This window comes from Symphalangus syndactylus, chromosome 9 (assembly GCF_028878055.3).
Source record: "Symphalangus syndactylus isolate Jambi chromosome 9, NHGRI_mSymSyn1-v2.1_pri, whole genome shotgun sequence".
Lineage (NCBI taxonomy): Eukaryota > Metazoa > Chordata > Mammalia > Primates > Hylobatidae > Symphalangus > Symphalangus syndactylus.
Window position 1 is genome coordinate 59,988,154 of NC_072431.2, and position 25,666 is coordinate 60,013,819.

A 25,666-nucleotide genomic window follows, 5' to 3' on the forward strand; every position below is an offset into this window, starting at 1 on the left:
CTTGGAAATAATCCACGTTCTTTTAGATAATTCAATATGTCAAAGAAGAAATCACAACATAAATTATAAATTCATGGAAATAAAAACATAACATACAAAATTTGTGGGATGCAGTTAGCACAGCTCTTAGAAGAAAATTTACAACTCTAAATGAATATGTTAGAAAAGAAAAAAGGTAGAAAATGAATGATCTATGCTTTAATCTCAAGATGCTAAAGAAAAAGCAGCATATTTAGAAAAAGGAGAAGGAAAACTAAAGGAAATAATAAAGATAATGGAAGAAATGAATAAAATCAAAAGCAAATGTATAGAGAAAATTTAAAAGCCACACATTAAGATTAATAAAACTGATAAATACTTAGCAGGCTGGATCAAGAAAAAGAATGAGAAAACATAAATTAGCCATGCCAGGAGACATCACTACAGATCCCCAAGACTTTAATGATACAGCAAAAGGATATTGTCAACAGCTTTATGCCAATAATTTAAAAATTTAGATGAAATGGCCGGGCACGGTGGCTCACGCCTGTAATCCCAGCACTTTGGAAAGCCAAGGTGGGTGGATCACAAGGTCAGGAGATCAGGACCATCCTGGCTAACATGGTGAAACCCTGTCTCTACTAAAAATACAAAAAATTAGCCAGGCATGGTGGCGGGCCCCTGTAGTCCCAGCTACTCTGGAGGCTGAGGCAGGAGAATGGCGTGAACCCAGGAGGCGGAGCTTGCAGTGAGTGAAGATTGCATCGCTGCACTCCAGCCTGGGCGACAGAGCGAGACTCTGTCTCAAAAAAATAAAAATAAAAATTTAGAAGAAATGGATAAATTCATTGAAAAATACAATGTATTAAAATTATCATAAGAAAAAATTAAAAATTGATATACTTTTATATCTGCTAAAGAAATTGAATTCATAATTAGAAACATTCCCACAAAGAAAACTCCAGCCTCAGATTGCTTAAGTGATGAATTCTACCAAACATTCAAGGAAGTTCATAGAGAGAGACAGACAGACAGACAGACAGTAGATTAGTGGTTGCCAGTGGCTGGGAAGTATTTGCCTATTCTAGACATGCTATATCAATGGAATCATACAATATGTGGTCTTTTGTGTCTGGCTTCTTTCATTTAGCATATTTTAAAGATTCATCCATGTTAAAAATGAATAAATAAAACTTTATTTATTTTTATGGCTGCATAATATTCTATCATATAGATAAACCAGATTTTGTTTATCCATTCCTCAGTTGATTGATGTTTGGGCTTTTTCTATTTTTTGACTATTATGAATAATGCTACTATGTACATTTTTGTACACGTTTTTGTGTTGACACATGTTTTTACTTTTCATGGATACGTATCTTAGAGTGGAATGGCAGGGCCATTTGGTAACTCTCTGTTTAGGTTTTTGAAACACTGCCAAACTATTTTCCAAAGTGGCTGCACCATTTTACAATTCCACCATCAATGTATGAGGACCTCAACTTCTCTATATTCTCATCAACACTTGTTATTGCCTTTTTAAATTTTAGGCAAATTAGTGAACATGAAGTGGTGGTGGGTCACTGTTTTGGTTTGCATCTTCCTAATGACTAAGAATACTGAAGGTCTCTTCATGACTTATTGGCCATTGTTTACCTTTGAAGAAACGTCTCTTAAAATCCTTTGCCCACAACATACCTTTACCTCCCACCATATAAAAAAGTGAACTTAAAATAGATTATACACCTAAATGTGGGAGCTAAAACTATAAAACCCTTAGATGAAAACATTGATATAAATCTTGGTGACCCTGGATTAGGCAACTTGTGGATTGAAGTTTTAATTGGTATGTTTGCATTTTTACTGTTGAGTTGTAAGAGTTCTTTATATATTTTTGATAAAAAGTCCCTTATTAGGTATATGATTTGTAAATATTTTCTTCCATTCTTTCGTTCTGAGGGTTGTCTTTTTACTCTTTGATAGTACCTTTAGAGCACAAAGGTTTTATTTTTGAGAAACTCCTATTTATCTAATTTTTCTTTCCTTTCTTACATTTTGGGTGTCCCATCAAATAAACCATTGCTTAATCCAAGGTCATAAAAATTTACACCTATGGTTTCTTCTAAGGGTTTTGTAGTTGAAGTTCTTACATGTAGGTCTATAATCTATTTTGAGATAGTTTTTTACATGGTGAGAAGTAGGAGCCTGCTGTGGGTGGAATTGCACCTCCATCAAAAGATAGAGTTCCAACTCCCAACACCTGTAAATATTACCTTGTTTGGAAATAGGGTCTTTGCAGATGTAAACAAGATAGGATTGGACCTATATCCAATGACTGGTGTCCTTATAAGAACACCATGTACAGGGACATAGAGATACACAAGAAGAATGCCATGTGACAGTGGAGGCAGAGATAAGAGTAAAGTGTCTGCAAACCAAGGATTGCAAAGTATCTACAAGCCAGAAGCTAGGAAGAGGCAAGGAAGGATCCTCCCCAAGAACCTTCAGAGAGAGCATGGCCCTGTCATGACACCCTAATTTTGGACTTCTAGCATCCAGAACTGTGTGACAATACATTTCTTTGCTCTTAAGCCACGCCTTTTAGAGTAATTTGTTATGGCAGTGAGGAAACTAACGTGGGATCCAACTTCATTCTTTTGCAAGTGGGTATCCAATTGTCTCAGTCTTTTGTTTAAAGAGACTATTCTTTCCCCATTGAATAGTCTTGACACCCTTGTTGAATATCAGCTGACCATAAGTGTAAGTGTTTATAGTTGGACTCCCAATTAGATTCTATTGATCTACATGTTTTGTTCTTATACCAGCATGACACTATCTTGAGTATAGTACCTGGGCAGTTTTGAAATTAGGAAGTATATATCCTCCAACTTTTGTTTTTCTTTGTCAAGATTGTCGTGGCTAGTCCCAGTTCCTTGTATTTCCATAAGAATCTTAGCATTAGTTTGTCAATTTCTACCAAAATAGCCAGCTGGAATTTTGATAGGGATCGATCAATTTGGGGAGTATTGCTATCTTAACAACATTAACTCTTTCAATCCATGAACATGAGATGTCTTTCCATTTATGTATTCTATTTAATTACTTTCAGCAATGTTTTATAGGTTCCCACATAAAAGCCTTGCACTACTTTTGTTAAACTTAATCCTGAGTATTTCCTTCTTTTTGATGCCACTGTAAATGGATTTGCTAAAACTTTTTCAGGTGGGCACAGTGGCTCACACCTGTATTCCCGGCAGTTTGGGAGGCCAAGATGGGAGGATCATTTGAGGCCAGGAGTTTCAGACCAGCCTGGGCAATATAGTGAGATCCGTCTCCACAAAAAATTTAAAAATTAGCTAGGTGTGGTGGCAAGTGCCGATAGTCCCAGCTACTTGGGAGGATGAGGTTCGAGGTTTGCTTCAGCTCAGGAGTTTGAGGCTGCAATGAGCTATGATTGCACCACTGCACTCCAGCCTGGGCAACAGAGTGAGACCCTGTCTCCAAAAAAATAAATAAACAAAATAAAATGAAATATTTTCAGATTGCTTATTGCTAGTCTATAGAAGTAAAATTGAATTTTGTATGCCAACCTTATATCCTGAAACTTCGCTGAACTTGTTTATTAGTTCTAGTGTGTGTGTATATTCTTTAAGATTTTGTATATACAAGATCTTGTCATCTGAGAATAGAAATAATTTTATTTCTCTTTTTCCAATCTGGATGGCTTTATTTATTTTTCTTGCCTAATTACTCTGGCTAGAATCTCTGGTACAATGCTGAATAGAGGTAGTGTGAGAGGAAATCCTAGTTGTGTTCTTGATTTTAGGGTAAAAACATTCATACTTTCTCCATTAAATATGATGTTAGCTATGGGTTTTTTGTAGATCCCTTTTTCAGGTTAAAGAGGTTCCCTTATATTTTTAGTTTATTGTTTTGTTTTGTTTTTATCATGACAGCATGTTAGATTTTATCAAATACTTTTTCTGCACATTTTGAGATGGTCCTGTGTGTTTTGTCCTTTCTTCTATTAATATGGTGTATTACTCTGATTGATTTCAGATGTTAAAACAATCTTGCATTCTTGGGATGAATCCCACCTGGTGGTGATATATAATCATCTTATATGTTCCTGAATTTGGCTTTCCAGTATTTTATTGAGGATTTCCATCTATGTTCATAATGGATACTGGTTCGTAAATTTCTTTTCTGGTGATGTCTTTGTCTAGTTTTATTATCAGGGTAATACTGGTATCATAGAATGAGTTGGAAAATGTTCTATTAGCTCATATTTTCTGGAGGTTTTGTGAAGAATTTGAGTTTACTATTTGTGTTAGTCCATTTTCACAGTGCTATAAAGAACTACCTGAGACTGGGTAATTTATGAAGAAGTTTAATTGACTCTCAGTTCCACAGGCTTACCAGGAAGCATGACTAGGAGGAGGCCTCAGGAAACTTATAGTCATGGTGGAAGGCAAAGGAGAAGCAAGCACCTGCTTCACATGGTGGCAGGAGAGAGAGTGAGGGAAGGAGGAAGTGCCACATGCTTTTTTTTTTTTTGAGATGGAGCCTCACTTTGTCGCCCAGGCTGGAGTGCAGTGGTGCAATCTCAGCTCACTCTGCAACCTCCGCCTCCTGGGTTCAAGTGATTCTCCTGCCTCAGCCACCTGAGTAGCTGGGATTACAGGCGCATACCACCACGTCCAGGTAATATTTATATTTTTAGTAGAGACACGGTTTCACCATGTTGGTCAGGCTGGTCTCAAACTCCTGACCTTGTGATCTGCCCACCTCATTCTCCCAAAGTGTTGGGATTACAGGTGTGAGCCACTGCGCCTGGTTGAGAACTCACTCAATATCATGAGAATGTCAATGGGGAAATCTGCCCCCATGATCCAGTTACCTCCTGTCAGGCCTCTCCTCCAATTCAACGTGAGATTTGGGTGAGGACACAAATCCAAACCATATCATTCTCTACATTTTTGGTAGAATTTACCAGTGAATCCACATGAGCCTGTGTTTCTGTTCTCTATTTCATCTTTTTCACTCCAATTGACACAGGAGCTAGAAATAAATTATTTAGGCAGACAGTGAGGGTAAGAGAATCCTAGTTTAGCAGGACGAGCAGCAGACAAAACTCTTCAGACACTGAGTTAAAGAAGGAAGGGGTTTATTCGGCCGGGAGCATCAGCAAGATCCTGTCTCAAGAGCCGAGCTCCCCGAGTGAGCAATTCCTGTCCCTTTTAAGGGCTCACAACTCTAAGGGGGTCTACATGAGAGGGTTGTGATCGATTGAGCAAGCAGTGGGTACGTGACTAGGGGCTGCATGCATGGGTAGTCAGAATGAAACAGAACAGGACAGGGATTTTTACAATGCTTTTTCCATACAATGTCTGGAGTCTATAGATAACATAACTGGTTAGGTCAGGGGTCGATCCTTAACTATCAGGCCCAAGGCATGGCGCCGGGCTGTCTTCTGTGGATTTCATTTCTGCCTTTTAGTTTTTACTTCTTCTTTCTTTGGAGGCAGAAATTGGGCATAAGATAATATGAGGGGTGGTCTCCTCCCTTACTAGGTAAGGTTTCCCTTTAATAAAAAGCAGCCCCCAAATTATTTGTTTTCTAACAAAAAGCAGCCTGAAAAATCAAGCTTCAAGCATAGATAAGCAAGCTGAAAGCGTGCATAGGTAAATGCCAATGGCTGTGCCAATAGAAAAGGGATACCTGGAAGCCAGGTATATTCAACATGGAAGTTCCCTCTTCCCTTTTCTTTGCCACCACGTGTGTAATAAAAAAGCAGGCAACATGGCACTGGCCAAGTAGAGACCCCATCTGCATAATAAAAGATTAGGGTGGGATGGCCAGCTTCTTCACACACTATGCAAACGGAACACCTGGTCTGACCAGTCTCTCATGTCCTATGTAAATCAGACACTGCCTCCTCAAGCTCCTCTACAAAACCCCATGCATTTCACCATGAAGCCCAAAGACCCTACTTGGGAGCCCCTCTCCCTCTGCAGAAGAGAGAGCTTTTCTCTGCCTTTCACCTATTAAACCTCTGCTCTTAAACTCATTCCTTGTGTATGTTTGAGTATTCAATTTCCTTGGTGTGAGGCAATGAACCTCGGGTATTTACCCCAAACAAACGATGCCCCTTCACAATCTTTATTATTTTCTTTCTTCAACTTGTTTTGGGTTTAGTTTAGACTTCTTTTTCAAGTTACAGGAAGTGGAAGTTTAGGTGACTGATTTAGATCCTTATTCTTTTTGATATAGGTGATTACAGCTATAAATTTTCCTCTAAGCACTGCTTTATGGCTGCATTCTACAAGTTTTGGTGGGTTGTTTCATTTTTATTTAAAGCATGCTCTAATTTCCTTGTGATGTCTTCTTTGGTCCATTGGTTACTTACGAGTGTGCTGTTTAATGTCCACATGTTCCTAAATTTCCCAAGTTTTCTTCTGTTATACATTCTGCTGAGATTAGAAAACATACTTTGTATGATTCCAATCCTTTTAAACTTACTGAGTGCTTTTTTATGGTCTAACATATAGTTTATAGTGCAGAATGTTCCATGTGCACTTAAGAACATGTATTCTGATGTTGTTGACTGGAGTGTTCTGTAGGTGTCTGTTAGGTTCCACTGAATAATAGCGTTCCTTTAATTCTTAAGACATGGTTTCCTCTAGTTTTTGCACATATTTATAACAGTGTACTTGAAGATTTTGCCTAGTAATTCCAGTGTCTGGACTTCCTCAGAGACAGTTTCCTGTGAATGGACCATACTCTTCTGTTTCTCTGCATGTCTCGTAATTTTTTGTTCTTGAATATTAGACATTTAAAATAATATAATGTAGCAAATTTGGAAATCAGATCCCCCCAACCCCCCTACCACAAAGAGTTTGTTGTTGTTATTGCTATTTGTTTCCTTAGTGATTTTTCTGGATTAATTCTATGAAGTCTGTGTTCTTTTTCATGTTTTGCTGCTAAAATTCCTATTAGCTTAGTAGTCAACTAATGATTGAACAGGCTTTTTTTTTTTTTTTTTGACAGAGTCTGGCTCTGTCATCCAGGCTGGAGTGCAGTGGCATGATCTTGGCTCCCTGCAGCCTCCACTTCCTGAGTTTAAGCAATTCTCATGCCTCAGACTCCCAAGTAGCTGAGACTACAGGCACACACCACCATGCCTGGCTAATTTTTGTATTTTTGGTAGAGATGGGGTTTTGCATGTTGGCCAGGCTGGTCTCAAACTCCTGGCCTCAAGTGATCCACCCACCTTGGCCTCCCAAAGGGCTGGATTACAGGTGCGAACCACTGTGCCCAGCCCGGGTATTTCTTTAAATCCCTTAAACCCATAAGTCTCCCAGCCTTTGCTGAGGAGCACTGTGTGTGTGTGTGGAGCCTGACTTCAATGCTTTACCAAGCAGTTTGCAGCTCTGCCGTAGCCTTCATTTCCTTCTTGTGCAGAGCCTCAAGGTCAGCCAGAGGTGAGGCATCAGGGTCTTATCAGGTCTTTCTGTGCATGTGCACTGCTCCGCACATGCATGAAGCCTCTATCATCCCAGGAGTGTATCAAAACTTTTAAAACCCCCCAAAGGATAAAAAAAAAAACCCAAAGGATAACTCATTTCCCGATTTTTCCTTTCACGGTTTTACATAGCCTATTGACCCCAAATGGTATTGCCACATAGGCAGCTACAATGTTATACAGTTACCACTGATTGTTTTTGACAAGTGCCCTGGGGCCAGGGCTGCTCACACAGAGTAAGCTCTGAGTCGGGTCAGATAAAGACAATCCCTGGGAACAGAGCTTTTCAGGCAGCTTCCAGACAGGTCAAATAGTGGCCATTTTCTGGGCATACAGCTTTTTGTGGGCTGGTTTCACAGACATCATAGTTGCAAGGCTGTTGGTTTTCATGCCTGCAACAGAACTGTAAAGAGGGCTGTGGGAATAAGACAAGTCAAAACTTCACAAAGCTTGCTGTTCTTACTGCAATACGGCCTTATTTTATTTTTTTTAGAAACTGGGTCTCACTCTGTCTCCCAGGCTGGAATGCAGTAGCATGATCATAATTCACTGCAACCTTGAACTCCCAGCCCAAGTGATCCTCCTGCCTCACCCTCTCCAGTAGCTAAGACTACAGGCATGCACCACTGCCCCCTGATTTTTTTTTTTAATATAATATTTGTAAGGATGGGGTGTCACTGTGTTGCCCAGGCTGGCCTCTAACACCTGGCCTCAAGCAATCCTCCTGCCTCAGCCTCCCAAAGTCAGCCTTATTAAAAAATAATAATTGTAATAATAAACACTCCTCAGGTAGCTGCAAGCCTTTGGTTAATTTGCAGAAGTATGAAAAAGTTGATTTTGACTGTTTTTGCCAGCATGCTCATTGCTTTTATGAAGGAACAGATTTCAGAAGTCCTTATTTTAATTATCTTCTCATTCTGGTCATGCTCCTCCACCTGTTTTTGTGCCTAAAGTTTTATTGGAATGCAGCTTTGCCCATTCATTTACATAGTGCCTATAGTGGCTTTCACACACAACTGAAAAGTTGGATAGTTGCGACACAAACCATATGGCCTGCAAAGCCTAAAATATGTACTATCTGGCCTTTATGAAAAGGTTTGCCAACCCCCACCATAAGGCAAGAAAATGATATACAGACTGCAAGGAAAAAGTAAAGTGCCATCATCCACAGATGAAATTTTTTGGCATTTAGAATTTTTTTATTTTTTTATTATTTATCCATTTATTTAGAGACAGGGTCTCACTATGTCACCCAGGCTGATCTTGAACTCTTGGGCTCAAGTGATCCTCCCATCTTGGTCTCCCAGAGTGCTAGGATTATAGGCATGAGCCATTGCACCCAGCCCAGAAAATTTTAAAATCTGTGAACAACTTGTTAGAATTAGTAAGTGGCTGAACATTGTGGCTCAATGCCTATAATCCCAGCGCTTTGGCAGAACCTATGGGCCTAGATGAGAGGGAAGGGGTGGCAGCTGTGCAGGAGCCCACAGCATGGGCTGCCCTACAGAGGCAGGTCTAGATGCTGCTGCTGATGCAGGTCTGATGTGTCAGCACAGAGACCCACCCTGAGCCCTGGAGGAGTCCAGCCCAATGCTTAGTAGCAAGGCATTTACAGAGGATCCACTCCACTGTGGAGGGAGCATGACTTATCCTCGTAAATAACACCTACTCCACATTGATATGTGTCTTCCTTGGCACAACCCTGCCAGCTCTACACACAGGATTTCAAAAGTGACTGATTTCTCAATCTAGAATCCTGCACAATGTCACCTTGGACCAAGAAATACTTTCTTTTTTTTTTTTTTTTGAGACAGAGTCTTGCTCTGTTCCCCTGGCTGGAGCACAGTGGTGCAATCTTGGCTCACTGCAACATCCGCCTCCCAGGTTCAAGTGATTCTCCTGCCTCAGCCTCCCAAGTAGTTGGGATTACAGGTGCCCATCACCACTCTTGGCTAATGTTTATATTTTTAGTAGAGACAGGGTATCGCCATGTTGGCCAGGCTGGTCTCGAAATCCTGACCTCAAGTGATCTACCCACCTCAACCTCCCAAAGTGCTGAGATTACAGGCGTGAGTCACTGCGCCCAACCCAAGAGATCAATTTAACAGCAAAAGGTCCACAATGGATACATGGCAATGGGTTCCATTGGTCCTATCAACAGCCACATGAGCTGGACACAGTCAGCCTGAATGACCATTGAAATGGCTTATTAAAGTCTGGGCTAAGGAGTCAATTTGAGCTTTCTCTGTGGGGTTTGGAGCTTGTATTAAATTAAAATGTATCTGGTGGCTCATGCCTGTAATCCCAGCACTTTGGGACCCCGAGGAAGGAGGATCGTTTTGAGGCCAGGAGTTCAAGACCAGTCTGGGCAACACAGTGAGACCCCGTCTCTAAAAACTATGTATAAAATAGCCAGGCATGTTGGTGGATGCCTGTAGTCCCAGCTATTCAGAAGGCTGAGGTGGGAGGATCGCTTGAGCCCAGGAGTTCAAAGCTACAGTGAGCCACCATTGTGCTACTGCATTCCAGCCTCGGCAACAGAGCAAGACTCTGTCCCCAACCCCCTGCCTCCAAGAAAGTACCTGGGATTTGTTTTAATCAGATATGGCAAGGCCAACAGGTCAGGAGACAAATGCCGTGAAGCAAAAAGTTTTTACTCACCCATCCCTAGAAATAGGAGGCCATGTGGAGCCACCCAGGAAAGTATTTGGGTAGGTCAGGAGGGAGAGGCGGAGGGGGAACGGGGCAAGAGCCTTCACTGTGGTTTGTGCAAGAAGGAACGGGTGAGGCTGGGGAAATGGGTTGATTGGGTTTGGGATTTGTTCATTTGACTAATTTCAGCAGCCGCCAGGGTATAGGGGCCACCGCTAGCTGTCTGATGTCTGGCCCTGGGATGCAGAGGGTAGAGGAATATTGTCTCCAAGAGTGCAAAATCCAGATGGAGAAGGTGGTTGAGTTTGGGCTCTGGATTGGTCGGTTTGCATACCAAAGGCGTGCTAGCGCTCGCAGGAAAGTTGTTTACCATCTCTAGGAATTCACTAGCGCTGGAAGGAACAGTCTCTCCAGGATTAGCAAGGCCCCCAGAAGTCAAAGCATCATAAAATACAGAAAATTTAAACAAATATTACTGATACAAGCTATCTTCTACAATGTGCCATACGCATTGAACCAACAGTTGATGCACCATATCCCAAAAGCTGCGATTGAAATGTTCCCAAAGCAAGGACTGACCCCTCCCAAATCACTCCCAGTGACCCCAGTGGCACCAGACAGCCTGGTTTTCCAGTTGCCAGAGAAACACTTCCATTAGAAAATTCACTGAAATGGGCCAAGTGCGGTGGTTCACAGCTGTAATCCCAGCCCTCTGGGAGGCCGAGGCCAGTGGATCGCTCGAGCCCAGGAGTTTGAGACCAGCATGGGCAGCATGATGAAACCTCGTCTCTACCAAAAAAAAAAAAAAGTTAGATGGGTTGTAGTGGTGTGCATCTGTGGTCCACACTACTTGGGAGGCTAAGGTGGGAGGATTACCGAGCCTGGGAGGCAGAGGTTGCAGTGAGCCATGACGGCACCACTGCACTCCAGCCTGGGTGACAGAGTGAGACCTTGTCTCCAAAATAAATAAATAAATAATAAAACCATGAAAAGTTCCTCTGAACCTGCATCTGTAAATCTGTAAATGTTATGTCACTTTGGGTTTCTTGTGCTGATGAAATAGAATTCAAAGGAAGGAGCTGCCATACTAATGGGGGTCATTACTGAGTATTATGAAGGGTCTGGATGGCTGCTGCACAGTGGAGGTAGAGAGGAGTCTGTCTGGAACATGGGGTTTCACCGGGACCCCATGAGCCCAGCAGACCATGAGGATCTTGGTGCATTCGTGCCTGGCGATAACGGTGAACAGGGGGCAGTCACGCCTGGCAGAGAACAGGCAACCAAAGGCTGGGTCCCCTCAAGGATGAGGGCCCGGGTCACCTGAGCAGGCAAGAGCCTTGGACCATCTGAAGTGCTGGCTGAGGGTGAAGGAAATCTTTCATGGGTTCTCTCTAGAGGGGACTGATGACAAGTATTAATCATGGACTTGGGACTGGCTGCAGCTGCTCGGAATGTAGCTCATTCCAACACATCTTTGTATTCACTGTCTCTGTAGGTCATGCCTGTCCACTCTCCCGAAGACTCAGTGCCACCATGGACTTGGGGTGGGCACATGTGGATCTGAGTGGTGCAAGGGGTGGACTGTGGCAGACACTTTCTGGTGCTCTGTGTCACTTTCCATCAATTTCCTTCTGATTTCTGCAGCAGCAGCGGTGGTCAGTTACGGACAAGCGCAGGCATGCAGGGAGTGTCCCACATCAAGCATGTGACAGCATCTTTTCCCCTCTCTGGCTCAGGGTCCTTTCAACAACAAGGGTCTGTTGAGGCTATAAGCAAGCTCTGTCCACAATTGTGAGGAAGTCAGTGTCCTCAAGGGACACCCTCCACCTCTGGGGATGGAGGAGCAGGTGAATACACGCTCCAAGCTCCTTCTTGCAGAAGGACAATTCTGGGAGACGTTCTATACTCTTTGTAAGGGCTCCTACAGACTCAAGCCCCCTTTGCTGAAGCAGCGACCACGATAACTCATCCTCACACCAGCTTTTCCTCTTTCCCTTTAACACTCTTTTTCCTTCTGTCTGTTCCTTGAGGTGCCTCCCAAATAAACTCCCAACTCCCAAGACCTTGTCTTAGGTTCTGCTGTGAAGGCCCCCAAACAAAGACACCCCCATGTTTTTGTTTGTTTGTTTGTTTGTGACAGAGTTTCGCTCTTGTTGCCCAGGCTGGAGTGCAATGGCACAATCTTGGCTCACTGCAATCTCCACCTCCCGGGTTCAAGCGATTCTCCTGCCTCACCCTCCCAAGTAGCTGGAATTACAGGCATGCGCCACCATGTCCAGCTAATTTTGTATTTTTTAGTAGAGATGGGGTTTCTCCATGTTGGTCAGGCTGTTCTCAAACTCCCAACCTCAGGTCATCCGCCTGCCTTAGCCTCCCAAAGTGCTGGGATTACAGGCATGAGCCACCATGCCTGGCCTGTTTGTTTGTTTCTCTGAGGCAGGTCTTGCTCTGTTGCCCAAACTGGAGTGCAGTAGTGCAATCATAGCTCACTGCATCCTTGACTTCCCAAGTTCAAGTGGTCCTCCCACGTCAGCCTCCTGAGTAGCTGGGACTACACGCATGTATCATCATGCCTAGCTAATTTTTTGTTGAGATGGGATCTCACTATGTTGCCCAGGCTGGTCTCAAACTCCTGGGCTCATGGCCGGGTGTGGTGGCTCATGCCTGTAATCCTAGCACTTTGGGAGGCTGAGGTGGGTGGATCACTTGAGGTCAGGATTTCGAGACCAGCCTGGCCAACATGGCGAAACCCCATCTCTACTAAAAATGCAAAAAAATTAGCTGGGCATGGTGGTGCATGCCTGTAGTCCCAGCTACTCGGGAGGCCGAGACAGGAGAATCACTTGAACCTAGGAGGCAGAGGTTGCAGTGAACTGAGATCGCACCACTGCACTCCAGCCTGGGTGACACAGCAAGACACCATCTCAAAAAAATAAAAATACAAAGTAAAACTCCTGGGCTCAAGTGATCCTCCTACCTCAGCCTCCCAAATTGCTAGGATTACAGGCACGAGCCACCGTGCCTAGCCAAGGACACCGTGTAATCAAGCAGTCCTGGTGGAAGGGCTGGGGTGGCCCAGGGCAGCAGGTGTCTGGCCAACAGTTTCTAGTGTTTTGTGACTGCTACTTACTGACACACATAAAAGAGACAGTCATACTGATGTGTACTGGTGGAATGTCGACTCTTGTCTTCAACAGTGCCAAAGTTCAGGGTTTAGTAAAAGTATTTAAACAGGGCATGGTGGCTCACACCTGTAATCCCAGCACTTTGGGAGTCTGAGGCGGGTGGATCATGAGGTCAGGAGATTGAGACCAGCCTGGTTAATATGGTGAAACCCTGTCTCTACTAAAAATACAAAAAATTAGCTGGACGTGGTGGCACATACTTGTAGTCCCAGGTACTAGGGAGCTGAGGCAGGAGAATCGCTTGAACCCGGGAGGCAGAGGTTGCAGTGGGCCGAGACCGTGCCACTGCATTCCAGCCTGGGTGACAGAGCAAGACTCCGTCTCAAAAAAAAAAAAAAAAAAAAAGTACTTAAACTGGGCCTGGTGGCTCACATTTGTAATCCTGGCACTTTGGGAAGCTGAGGCAGGAGGATAGCTTGGGCACAGAAGTTGGAGACTAGCCTGGGGCAACATAGTGAGACCCTCCATCTCTACAAAAATCACAAAAATTAGCCAGGCATGGTGGCGTGTACCTGTAGTCCCAGCTACTTGGGAGGCTGAGGTGGGAGGATCGCTTGAGCCAAGGAGGTCGAGGCTGAAGCGCTCCATGATTGTGGCACTGCACTCCAGCCTGGGCAACAAAGTGAGACCTTGTCTCAAAAAAATAAAAATAGAAATCAGTATTTACAGGTCCGAGAACTGTGCAGGTCAAGCCATTCATAACTAGTTCTTTCATGTATTCATAACATTCCAAGACAAAACCTCCATTTAGGTGATTATCTGAATGGCTGGGGCCTATGCCACTGGTATACAGAGTATGCCACTTGGTAAGTGGTCTCTCTTTTCCTAAATGGGGCTTCAGCCAGAAATTTGTCTTGTTTGGTTTTGTTGGGTGGTCAGATTGTGCCAAGCATTGCATATGATGCTTGAGTCGTAATCACGTTGATAACAGAAAAAGAAACCATTTATGGGCCCTTCCTGTGCTAAGCACTTCATATGCAGGATCTTGTATGCCTCAGAATTACTCTCCAAGGTAGCTATTGCTGTTACTTCCAATTTCTTGATGAGGACAATGGCTCAGAGAGGTTAGGTAACTTGTCTGGGGTCACTCAGCAGTTAGGTGACAGAGCTGGTATTCTTGCCCTCTCCCTGGGCTGTCTTCTTAGTAGCACCTGTGTGCTCCAGCCTGGAAGAGATGCAGTCATTTCTGCTCACATCCTATTGGCTGGAACTGGTCACATGACCCCACGTGAATTGCAAAGGATGCTGGGAGGTAGAGAAGCACATGGCTAATTGGTGAACATTCGCAGCTCAGCATCAGATACAGCCGGGTGCAGGCAGGGCTCTGTGAGATGTGGTCATCTCTGCACATTGATTGCCATGCAAGGCTTGACTCAGAGCATCTGTTGGCCTGTGTCTGCTTCTCCAACCTGTGCACGCACAAATGGGACCAGCCCCCGGCATCCCTGAGAGACTAGAAGAGGCCTTGAACTCCACTCGGGATCAGCTCTTCAGAACGCAGATTAATTGCTGTTGATGTTCTTTGGAAATAATTTTCCACGAGACAGGATCATTTGGAAACCCGTAAATACACATTCAGATGCACGTGATGGATAATAAACTCGGCTCCAACGAGTCATCTGAGCTGCCATAAATCTTGTTTGCATTTTCTTCCCTGGTGCCTGTAAATCAGGCCCTATCTCCGCCTTCTGGGTCCTGGTGGCCCCTACCTGCCATCCATTACACTGCAGGTGGGGCATCTGACAGCCAGCCCCACACGCCGCCCTCATGCCCTACGCCCATCCATCACGTGGCCAACCCTGCATCCTGCCACCCTCCTGGGGGGCCCAGGTTCCCTGAAGTTTTACTTGTCTCTTGTACTTTTCTGAATAGCCGCTGTCCCCTACCCCCAAAATCACAGATTACACGAGCCTGATTGGGTTTTAACGACATGCAAGTTTTAAAAGCAAACTGGAGCGAGCTGCTCCTGGGTTTCTACCCTCTCCTTGGCCTGTGTCCCTGTGAGCTGTTTTGTTTCCAAGAAGCTAACCATGCAAAGAGTAGGCAAAACCTCATGGGGTTTGGAATCAGATGCGGTGGGCTGCCATGGTTCTGTAATTAAGAGATTTCAGCCGAGTTCTTTCTCTGGGCCTCAGTGTGCTCATCTGCAGGATGGAGATAATAACCCCTACTTCCTCGGATTGTATCTCAGTGTAATAATACTCAGGTAATCAACATTAGAGAAACCCCCAAAACTCAGTTGCTTAACCCAAGGTACAGGTTTGATTTTTGCCCCAGGCAAAATCCAGTATGGCAGCTTCCTTCTCTCTTACAGCGTTGTTTTCTGGAGCGGATGTTCCTCTAAGATCACTGCGGCAGGAGAGGAGAGAGACAGAAAGGGGACACTGGCTCCTAACTGCTCCAGCCCAGAAGAGATGCAGTCGCTTTCCACTCACATCCTATTGGTTGGAACTGGCCACATGACTCCAGGTGAATTGCAAAGGATGCTGGGAGGTAGAGAAGCACATGGCTAATTGGTGAACATTTGCATTCCTGCAAGAATGGTTGTGAGTGTTCAATCACATGCAGTTCTCGGGGCAGGGCACCGAAGGGCTCTAGCAGAGCCTCGAGATGTCAGAGATGAGCCTAAAATAAGATTGGCCGGGCGTGGTGGCTCATACCTGTAATCAGAGCACTTTGGGAGACTGAGAGGGGCAGATCACTTGAGGCATCCTGGGCAACATGGTGAAACTCCGTCTCTACTAAAATACAAAAAATTAGCTGGGCATGGTGGCATCTGCCTGTAGTCCCAGCTACTTGGGAGGCTGAGGCAGGAGATTCACTTGAACCTGGTAGGTGGAGGTTGCAGTGTGCTGAGACTGCTTCATTGCACTCCAGCCTGGGTGACAGAGTGAGACTTTGTCTCAAAAATAAAATAAAATAAAATTTTGCCTGTGACCTGCTCTGGGCTGGGCAGCAACTTTTGTTCCTCTGGAATCCAGGCAGGACCCAGAGGTCAGCCCTGGATCAGAGGGACTGTTCCTCCTTTCTTCCTCCTCCCACCCTAAGGATGACATCTGTTGCTTGTCCTGGTGGAATTCTCTTTTTCCAGCTCCCATTCTCAAAAGCACCCCATAAAATACCAAAAATAAACACTGTGCATGGCTTCTATTTGGGGAGGATTTATCTTTTTCCTTTAATACTTCTTACCATGACATACCAGCCTTTCATCTTTGCACGCCTGGGTCTGTGACCCTGGGAGGCAGGCCAAAGGCGGTGTATGCAGGCCTCTTGGGTCAAATGAGGACTTACCCCTCTGAATGCTGAGGAAAGCACAGGGGACTGTCTGGGGGAGGCAGCACGCAGTGAACAGACAGGGAGATGCTGGGTCTGGGCCTGGAAGGATGCGTAGGAGTTTGTCGAGTGGCCAAGTTGAGGGAACAGACAGGGTGACATTGGGTCTGGGCCTTGAAGGATACATAGGAGTTTGTCGAGTGACAAAATTGAGTGTGTTCCTGGCAGAGGGAGCAAAGTGTGCTGAGAGATAGGAATGGGAATGGACTGGCGTGTTCTGGGAGCAACTGGAAGTTCAGGAAGTCTGGATGTTAGGGATCCTGGGGATGGAGAGGCCAGGAGGACTGGGTTGTGGAAGACCAGACTTCATCTCCAGGACAGTGGGGAGCCAGGGAGCAGCGCAAGTAAGGCGGGGACGTCCCAGGATACCTGCCCACCACGGCCAACTTTTGTGACAGCACCGAATCTTGTATTGGTGGCAGGGTGGCCTGTTTTCTCCCCAGATTTCACTTCCTGGGCAAAGGCAGTCTTGCAAAAATCTGAAAGGAGGCACCACATAAAATGACTCTTTTTTTTTTTTTTTTTAAGTAAAAAGTCAACAGTTCCGTGATCTTTGTAAAAATTAATCAGGAACACATGCGTTCTATTTTTCATAAATTGCAAGAGATCAAAAGGAAAGGAAAATGCTCTTAGGGTAAAAGACGATGGGAGTTCCATCACCAGCTGGAACACTCCACACACTGTCTTGGAGTAGGGGGGGGGCCTTCCCTGCACCCGGCATCCTGGTGTGCCTCCCTGGAGAGACAGCATGGGCTGGGCACGAGATATGAGGTGGGCTTAGATACGACCCAGACCTGAGATGCTCCCAGGCAGGAGTGGGGTGGGGGGGGGACCAGGCCCAGCAGGGGGCAATGACAATCTCTGGAGGGACGAGGGACAATCCAGGGCCAAGGGAACCCAGAGAAGGCCTCTACGTGTCTCAGACACAGGAGGAGGAACAATTGGAGAGGAGACCAAATGGGTGGGCTGGGGATGTATTGAGACTGTCTTTTTTTTTTTTTTTTGAGACAGGGTCTCCCTCTGTCACCCAGGCTGGAGTGCAGTGGCACGATCTCAGCTCACTGCAACCTCTGACTCCCGGGTTCAAGCAATTCTTCTGCCTCAGCCTGAGACTGTCTAGAATGTACAGCTAATGAATCTCGATTTTTCTCTTGTACTTTTCTCCCCAGCTATCCGAGGATGGGGGCACAATGGCAAAAGCCCTGGGCACAGAAAATCAATCTGGCTTTTCTCTTACAGTGAGGCCAATCCCATACTTTGTAGGGTTTTTCTTTTTTTTTTTCTTTTTGAGATGGAATCTCACTCTGTCACCCAGGTTGGAGTGCAGTGGCACAATATCGGCTCACTGCAACCTCTGCCTCCTGGGTTCCAGCTATTCTTCTGCTTCAGCCTCCTGAGTAGCTGAGATTACAGGCATGTGCCACCACGCCCTGATAATTTTTGCATTTTTAGTAGAAATGGGGTTTCACCATGTTGGCCAGGCTGGTGTCGAACTTCTGGCCTCAAGGGATCAGCCCGCCTCAGCCTCCCAAAGTGCTGGGATTGCAGGCGTGAGCCACCGCACCCAGCCCCAATCCCATCCTTTGAACCACAATGCCCTCATCTGTAAAATGGAGGTCATAATGAACCCTACTTCTCCCAGGGGAGCTATGGACAGGTGCACGCCCTCCAGGGCCTCTCTCACACTGGCCTTCCCCTTGCCGGCCTCCCCTGGGCCTATCTGCTGTGGAGGCTGCAGTCACTCATGGGCAGGAGAGGTGAGGAAATGCAGTTGCACAGGCCTAGACCCAGCTGATGCCCTGTGTGTCCAAAGCCCAGTGGGGCCTGGGCTTCTGGTGGCCGGGACACCCCTGTGTCCAACCCGGGGTGGAGAAAGAGGCCAGGAGGACATGGTGCTCTGAAGGCCTTTTGTGTGGCATCCTCAAGGAACCAGATCCAGGGCTCCTCCTGCACCCTGAGCCCCACCACGGGAGCAGAGCAGCACCCAGCCTGCCGCCAGGCACCCCCGCGGTGGCCTGGTGCCAGCCCTGCAGGCGGGCAGTGAGATAATCCGGCTAGACGGGCTGCCATCTTGGCACGTCCCAAGACGCTGGAGGCCACGGGGAGCTTCAAAAGGAAAATTAATGTCTCTTACCAGCAATTAGAGGAAATTATTCAGATAGAAATCTTGTTTTCTATCTCCTCATCCTTGTTTTTGAATCCCCAGACTTTGATTTCTTTCTTCTCTGGGGATTCTCAGAAAGACGCTCTGAGAGCCTGGGCTGTGCACCGAGGCCTAATGAGGGCCTGGCACACCTGGCATCACAGCCTCGCCCGGGGTAGTCAGCTTCTGAGGCCTGTGCCTCCTGAACCCAGCCCCGAGGTCTTCCAAAGAGGCTGGCGGGCCCTTGGCAGCTGAGGGCAGCTCTCCCGAGGTGGGTGGGCCTCTGCTGGGGCTGGCTCCCCCTGATGCCCAAGGGAGGTGGCACGGGGCTACAGGTGGATGTCATGCACCTGGGGTGAAGGGGTGCTGAGGGCACTCCTGGGTGGAGGGGAGGCCCGAGGGGTGGACTCAGTGGGAACTGGCACCCTTCCTGCCTCAGTGGGGACCCTTCATGCTCTCCACCTTTCAGTCTTTCCCTACTGCCTCAGATGCAGCCTCAACTTCCCAATCAGGTGCTCAAAGCCCTGCAGATCTATCCCCGTCAGCTTCCCTGGCCTTTCCCCCCATCCCTCCTCTAAACGTCCCCCGCTCCACCTGCCCAGGGTGTCAGGCTTATTCCAGACAGGAGCTCAGCCGCCATGACCCATGGTGGCACACACCCTGACCTGACGTAAATGACCTTCTTCTCTTTTTCTACCTGGCAGACTCCTGCACCTCCTCAGGTGGCCCAGCCCTGCCTCACCTTCTCAGAGATGCTGGCTTGGACCCCACCCACGAGAACAGTTGGCATCTCCATCACCTAGCCCAGGCCACTGTCCTGAGCTAATCAGGAGCTACTCATGGGCTCTCTTCCCTAGAAACTCCTCGAAGCCAGGGAGAAGGGCAGCTTCATCTCCAGGTTCCCAGCACCAGGTGGCCCAGAACGGGCTTTAATAAGCTCCTGCTTGAATGAGTGACACCCAATGATCGTGATGGCTTGAATAAATAAAGGAATGAAAGAATGAATGGGACTGATTAGAAGAGTCACCAGGAACAAGGCGTCAAGAGACTAATCTTGAATCATGATTCAGTCACTTCCCTCCTGTGTGACATGGAGCAAGTTTCTTTACCTCTCTGGGCTTCAGTTTTCAGTTCTGTAGAATGGGATTAATAGTTTTAGCCCTGCCTTCAAAACAGTTGTGTGCCTAAAACAAAATAAAGGGGTTGCCAGGTGTGGTGGCTCACGTCTGTAATCCCAGCACTTTGGGATGATGAGGTGGATCATTTGAGGTCAGGAGTTCGAGACCAGCCTGGCCAACATGGTGAAACCCTGTCTCTACTAAAAATACAAAAATTAGCCGGGCATGGTGGTGGGCACCTGTAATCCCAGCTACTCAGGAGGCTGAGGCAGGAGAATTGTTGAGCCCAGGAGGTGGAGGTTGCAGTGAGCTGAGATGGCACTACTGTATTCCAGCCTGGGTGACAGAAGGAGATTTAATCTCTAAAGAAAGAAAGAAAGAAAGGGGTTGAGCATGCAATTATATTAAAGGTCCATGTACCACTCATCCCTCCCTCCTTCCGTCCATCCATCTACTCATTCATCCAATTATCAATTCATCCATCCACCACTCATCCATCCACCCATCTATTCATCTATTCATCCACCCACCATCCATCCACTTATTCATCCATCCACTCACTCACACAGTCATTCACCCCCTCACCCATCTATGTATCCATCCAATTATCCACCCATCCATCCATTCATTCATCTATTTATCCATCCAATTATCCACACATCCATCCGTTCATCCACCCATTTATTAATCCATCCAATTATCCATCCATCATCTATCCATCCATCCATCCATCCATCCTCTTGTCCATTCATTTAACAACCACTCACTGAGACCTCCTGCATGCCAGGCCTGTGTTGAGGAATGGGGGACAGTGTGGGGTCAGAAGAAGTACCTACCTCCAGAACACTCTCTCAGGGAGAGGTCATCAGTGGCAGCAGAGAAGCCCAGACAGGAGCTAAGGGAAGGAGGCTGAGCATGCCATCTCAAGAGTGCAGCCCAGGCCGGGCGCGGTGGCTTACACCTGTAATTCCACCACTGTGGGAGGCTAAGGCAGGCAAATCGCTTGAGCCCAGAAGTTCAAGACCAGCCTAGGCAACGTGGTGAAACTGTCTCTAGAAAATTTTAGCCAAGGCCGGGCACGGTGGCTCATGCCTGTAATCCCAGCACTTTGGGAGGCCGAGGTGGGTGGATCACCTGAGGTCAGGAGTTTGAGACCAGCCTGGCCAAAATGGTGAAACCCCATCTCTACTAAAAATACAAAAATTAGCTGGGCGTGGTGTCGTGCACCTGTAGTCTCAGCTACTTGGGAGGCTGAGGCAGGAGAATCGCTTGAACCTGGGAGGTGGAGGTTGCAATGAGCTAAGATTACACCACTGCACTCTAGCCTGGGTGACAGAACAAGACTCCGTCTCAAAAAAAAAAAAAGAAAAGAAAAGAAAGGAAAAGAAAAAATTAGGCAAGCGTGATGGCGCATGTCTGTAGTCCCAGCTACTCGGGAGGCTGAGGCAGGAGGATTACTTGACCCCGGGAAGCAGAAGCTGAAGTGAGCCAAGATCACACCACTGCACTCCAGTCTGGGTAATAGAGCAAGATCCTGTCTCAAAAACAAAACAAAACAAAAAAAGAGTACAACCCAAACCTCTGCTTCCCACCACCTCAAATGCACCTGCTCTTGTCATGCTCAGCCAGCTTCAGAAATCCTAGGAGGCCAGGAACACTTCTGCCAGGGGTCCAGTTGGGAGGACATTTGGAGGACGTGGTCATGGAGGTGGAGGTAAAGAGGAAGGGAAAATCAGACACACAGAAGTTAAGAAATATGCCGCCAACTACTGTTGAATTGGGATGTGAGTCCTCAGCCACATTCTTAACCAGGTCCACATCCTGGATGAAATGGGCCCTCAAGCCAAGTGCTCGGAAAGCCTCCAATAAGTGGCTGGCCAGCATCTGTTACATACTTCCCCTGACAAGACACTCACTACCTTTCCAGGCTAGTGAGGCTCATCTGTGTATGGCTCTGACTGTGAAAAACTCTTTCTTGGATAGAGGATCCACACTGGCCCTGGCTCTGCCCTCTGGACCCTGTATTCCCGCTGGCCTGGAATGTCCCTGCAGAAACTTGAAGACAGTGGTGTGTCTCAGAGCCTTCTCTTCCTCAACATGGGTACTCTTCCCTGCTCCCCCCAAGTCCTTTCACCTCCCAGCTGTCCATCTGGCACAGAAGATCAAGTGCATTGTTGAGACCACAAGGGAGGGGAGGCAGCTTAGGAGATCAGGAAGAAAACTGATGACACTAATGTATGGTCTTAGCCTCACCCTTGGCCTTATCCTGTGCTTTCTAGACATTAACTTTTGTCAGCCCCCAAATCTTGATTTAATCATTCCCTCTTAATGTATTATCTTCATTGCTATAAAATGCCTTGATTCCTTTTGGGGAGTAGAGATAAATAATAAATAAAGGTACCAGTTAATCCCCCCTAAGCTCTGGAGGATGATCACATCTCTGGGTCCTTTCTCTCTTGCCTGCTTCAAGAAATGATTGTTAATTGTTTTAGTAAGTTTCAGGCCAGTTGATGTAATGACAATATCTTGAAATCAACCACAGTGGCCAGGCACGATGTCTCATGCCTGTAATCCCAGCACTTTGGGAGGCTGAGGTGGGTGGATCACATGAGGCCAGGAGTTTGAGACCAGCCCGGCCAACATGGCAAAACCCCATCTCTACTAAAAATATGAAAAATTAGCTGGGTGTCATGGTGCGCACCTGTAATCCCAGCTACTCAGGAGGCTGAGGCAGGAGAATCACTTGAACCTGGAATCCGGGAGGCGGAGGTTGCAGTGAGCCAAGATCACACCACTGCACTCCAGCCTGGGTGACAGAATGAGACTCTGTCTCAAAAAAATAAAAAATAAATAATAAAAAATCAACCACAATGAGGGTCTTTACACCATGAGAATTGGCAAACACTACCAGTCTGGGCTTTCCCCACTACATTTTCCAGCACACAACTGAATATGCCTCTCATCTTTCTTCTCCTCATAGAGCAGTCAAGTGGGGAGGACTGCCTGATCCTAGAGACTCTGACCCTCCCAAGCCCCAAGACCAGGGCTCTATTCTCACAGGACTTTCCCCTCACCTGACTCTCCTCTGTGCACATATGCTGTCTTATTCTGTATTCTTTTAGGAGCCGCAGGGCTTCAAGAATGCACCCATTCATTCAACATATTTTCAACACCACTATCTGGCAGGCCCCGGGCTGGGGACTTGTGACTGGGGACTTACAGATTGGACAGAGCTGCCTTCTCTACCAGTGCCTTGAGGGGACTCACTCTATGTCATGTGCATGATTCATGCTATCTCATTTAACCCTCACAACATCCGGGCCCATTTCATAGATGAGAAAACTGCAGAGCCTGGAGTGCCAAGTGGGTGATTTCTATCTGTTCCGCCCCGAAGACCCAGGCTTACCACTCCAGAATGACAGTGGTGGTGATTTTTTCTTTTCTTGTTCGGTCTTCACTATGGCTTTGAGAGGAAGCTGTTCGTTGCTCTATTTGCCAAGGGGGAAAACCTGAAGCTCAGGGATGTTGACTGGTCCGACTTGCAAGCTTGAATGAAAATGCGGGACTCTGTCTCCTAATCCAGGTGGTGGTGCAAAATGAGCCCCCCTCCTGGGGTGGAAACTTCAGTTGGGAGCCCTGAGTTCTTGTCTCAGCTCCACTGGGAAGGTCAAGGGTGACCTTGGACAAGTCACTTCTCATGATCTAAGCCATTCTGTGCCCCTCAGCCCTGATCGCTCTGAGCCCCAGACCCTGCCATCCCCTGTCACTTGAGCTTCATCATAAGATGTTCCATGAACATTGCCACTTATTGCAACACAGATGGAACTCTCTAAGCCTCTGTTTACTCATGTGTAAAAATTGGATAACAGTAGTTTCTACTTTACAGAATATTGTGAGGGTACAATAATATCATACTCTCAATAGATTCCTCACACCACAGTGGTGTGATCTCGGCTCACTGCAACCTCGGGCTCCCAGATTCCGGATTCAAGTGATTCTTCTGCCTCAGCTTCCCGAGTAGCTGGGTGCACTCAATGAATGTTAGCCATTAACTCTCTGGGAACATGTCCCCACTGTCTAGCTGGCTGTGGTACTCATGTATGAAGCCCACAAACATTCAAGTATCCAACGATCACCTAAAATGCACACAAGTTCATCCATTCAGTGTTGACATGGACAGATGGTACGATGGATTACAGATGGCTATAAATTATTTGTCATGCCTTTCAAGAAATCTATTTCCCCTCCTGTTTAGTGTAGACTATCCTCATGGCTGCTTACCCAATAGAATGCAATGGAAGGAACAGTGGCCAGTCAGTGTCCTAGTCTTTATGAAGACTGGCAGTTTCTGCTTCTCCCTCTTGGAACACTTGCTCTTGGGACACTGCTTTTCAGAAACAGCCATCATGCTCCAAAAGATGTACAGAAGCCACATTTAGGCACTCTGGTTGACAGCCCCACTAAAGTCCCAGGCAACATCCAACATGAGCTGCCAGTCATATGGATGGGCCATCTTGGATATTCCAGCTCACTGTAGTGCCCAGATGGCTGCATCCCCAACCAACATCACATAAAGCAGAAGAACCTCCCAGCTGAGCACAGTCAACTCATAGGATAATGAAATTTAAGATGGTTATTGCTTTAAACCACTAAGTGGTTGGGAAAATTTGTTATGCAGAAAACCAAAACATTTAGTATACCCATTTATGAAACTTTAAAGTATTTACTACTTTTTGAAAAAGATTAGTCATTCTATACTACAGAAAACTATAACAATAATTTGCTGCCTGTATTTGTATAGCCTGCAAGGTAAGCAAGGTTTTTACACTATAACATGGCCGGAAAAAATCAAAAGGAGAATATTATTTTGTGAGCTATGTGAGAAATTTATACAAAATTCGAATTTCAGTATCCACAACTAAAGTTTGATTGGAATACAGGCATGGTCATTCATTTATAGCTTGTCCACAGCTGCTTTGTCATGAGAGCAGTAGAGTTCCATGGTGGTATCAGAGGCCATATGGACCACAGCACCTAAAATATTTGCTGTCTGGCCCTTTCCAGGAAAAGTTCACCAACTCTCTTCTCTAGAGCATTAAATATGTATCATCATTTTGAACTTAAAATCCTGCATATGAGAACTTGTATGTGTCTGAACACTTATTGACTGAGTCCTGTAAGGAAAAAGCAAAAAAGCAACAGTGGGCTTTTTGCTTATTTATTTTTAATGTTTATAGAGACACGATCTCAGTCTATCACCTAGGCTGGACTCATAACTCACTGCAGCCTCCATGTCCCAAGCTCAAGTTATTCTACCGCCTCAGCCTCCTGAGTAGCTGGGACTACAGGTGCATGCCACCATGCCCAGCTACATTTTTTGTGTTTTATTTTGTAGATACAGGGTCTTACTATGTTGTCCAGGCTGGTCTCAAACTCCTGGGCTCAAGCAATCCTCCCACCTTGGCCCCCCAGAGTTCTGGGATTACAGGTGTGAGCCACGGTGTCAGGTCTATTTATTTGTTTGTAAGTTTGAAAACTTTCAGAAGTATAAGAGTGGCCCAAGCTGGGCGCGGTGGCTCACACCTGTAATCCCAGCACTTTGGGAGGCCGAGCTGGGTGAATCACCTGAGGTTGGGAGTTTGAGACCAGCCTTACCAACATGGAGAAACCTAGTTTCTACTAAAAATACAAAATTAGCTGGGTGTGGTGGCACTTACCTGTAATCCCAGCT

The 25,666-nt window shown here is 46.1% G+C and overlaps 1 protein-coding gene across 1 annotated transcript in view; it reads left to right on the forward strand.

Moving 5' to 3' along the window:
• Positions 1-22,314, forward strand: part of COL26A1 (collagen type XXVI alpha 1 chain) — a 230,443-nt gene extending 208,129 nt beyond the window's left edge. Inside the window, exons 14-15 of the mRNA XM_055292681.2 lie at positions 15,656-15,810; positions 19,522-22,314. Of these exons, the coding sequence (XP_055148656.1) occupies positions 15,656-15,810; positions 19,522-19,643 (277 nt within the window). The 3' untranslated portion in view covers positions 19,644-22,314. The remainder of the gene's footprint in view (positions 1-15,655; positions 15,811-19,521) is intronic.
• Positions 22,315-25,666: the final 3,352 nt, after the last annotated feature.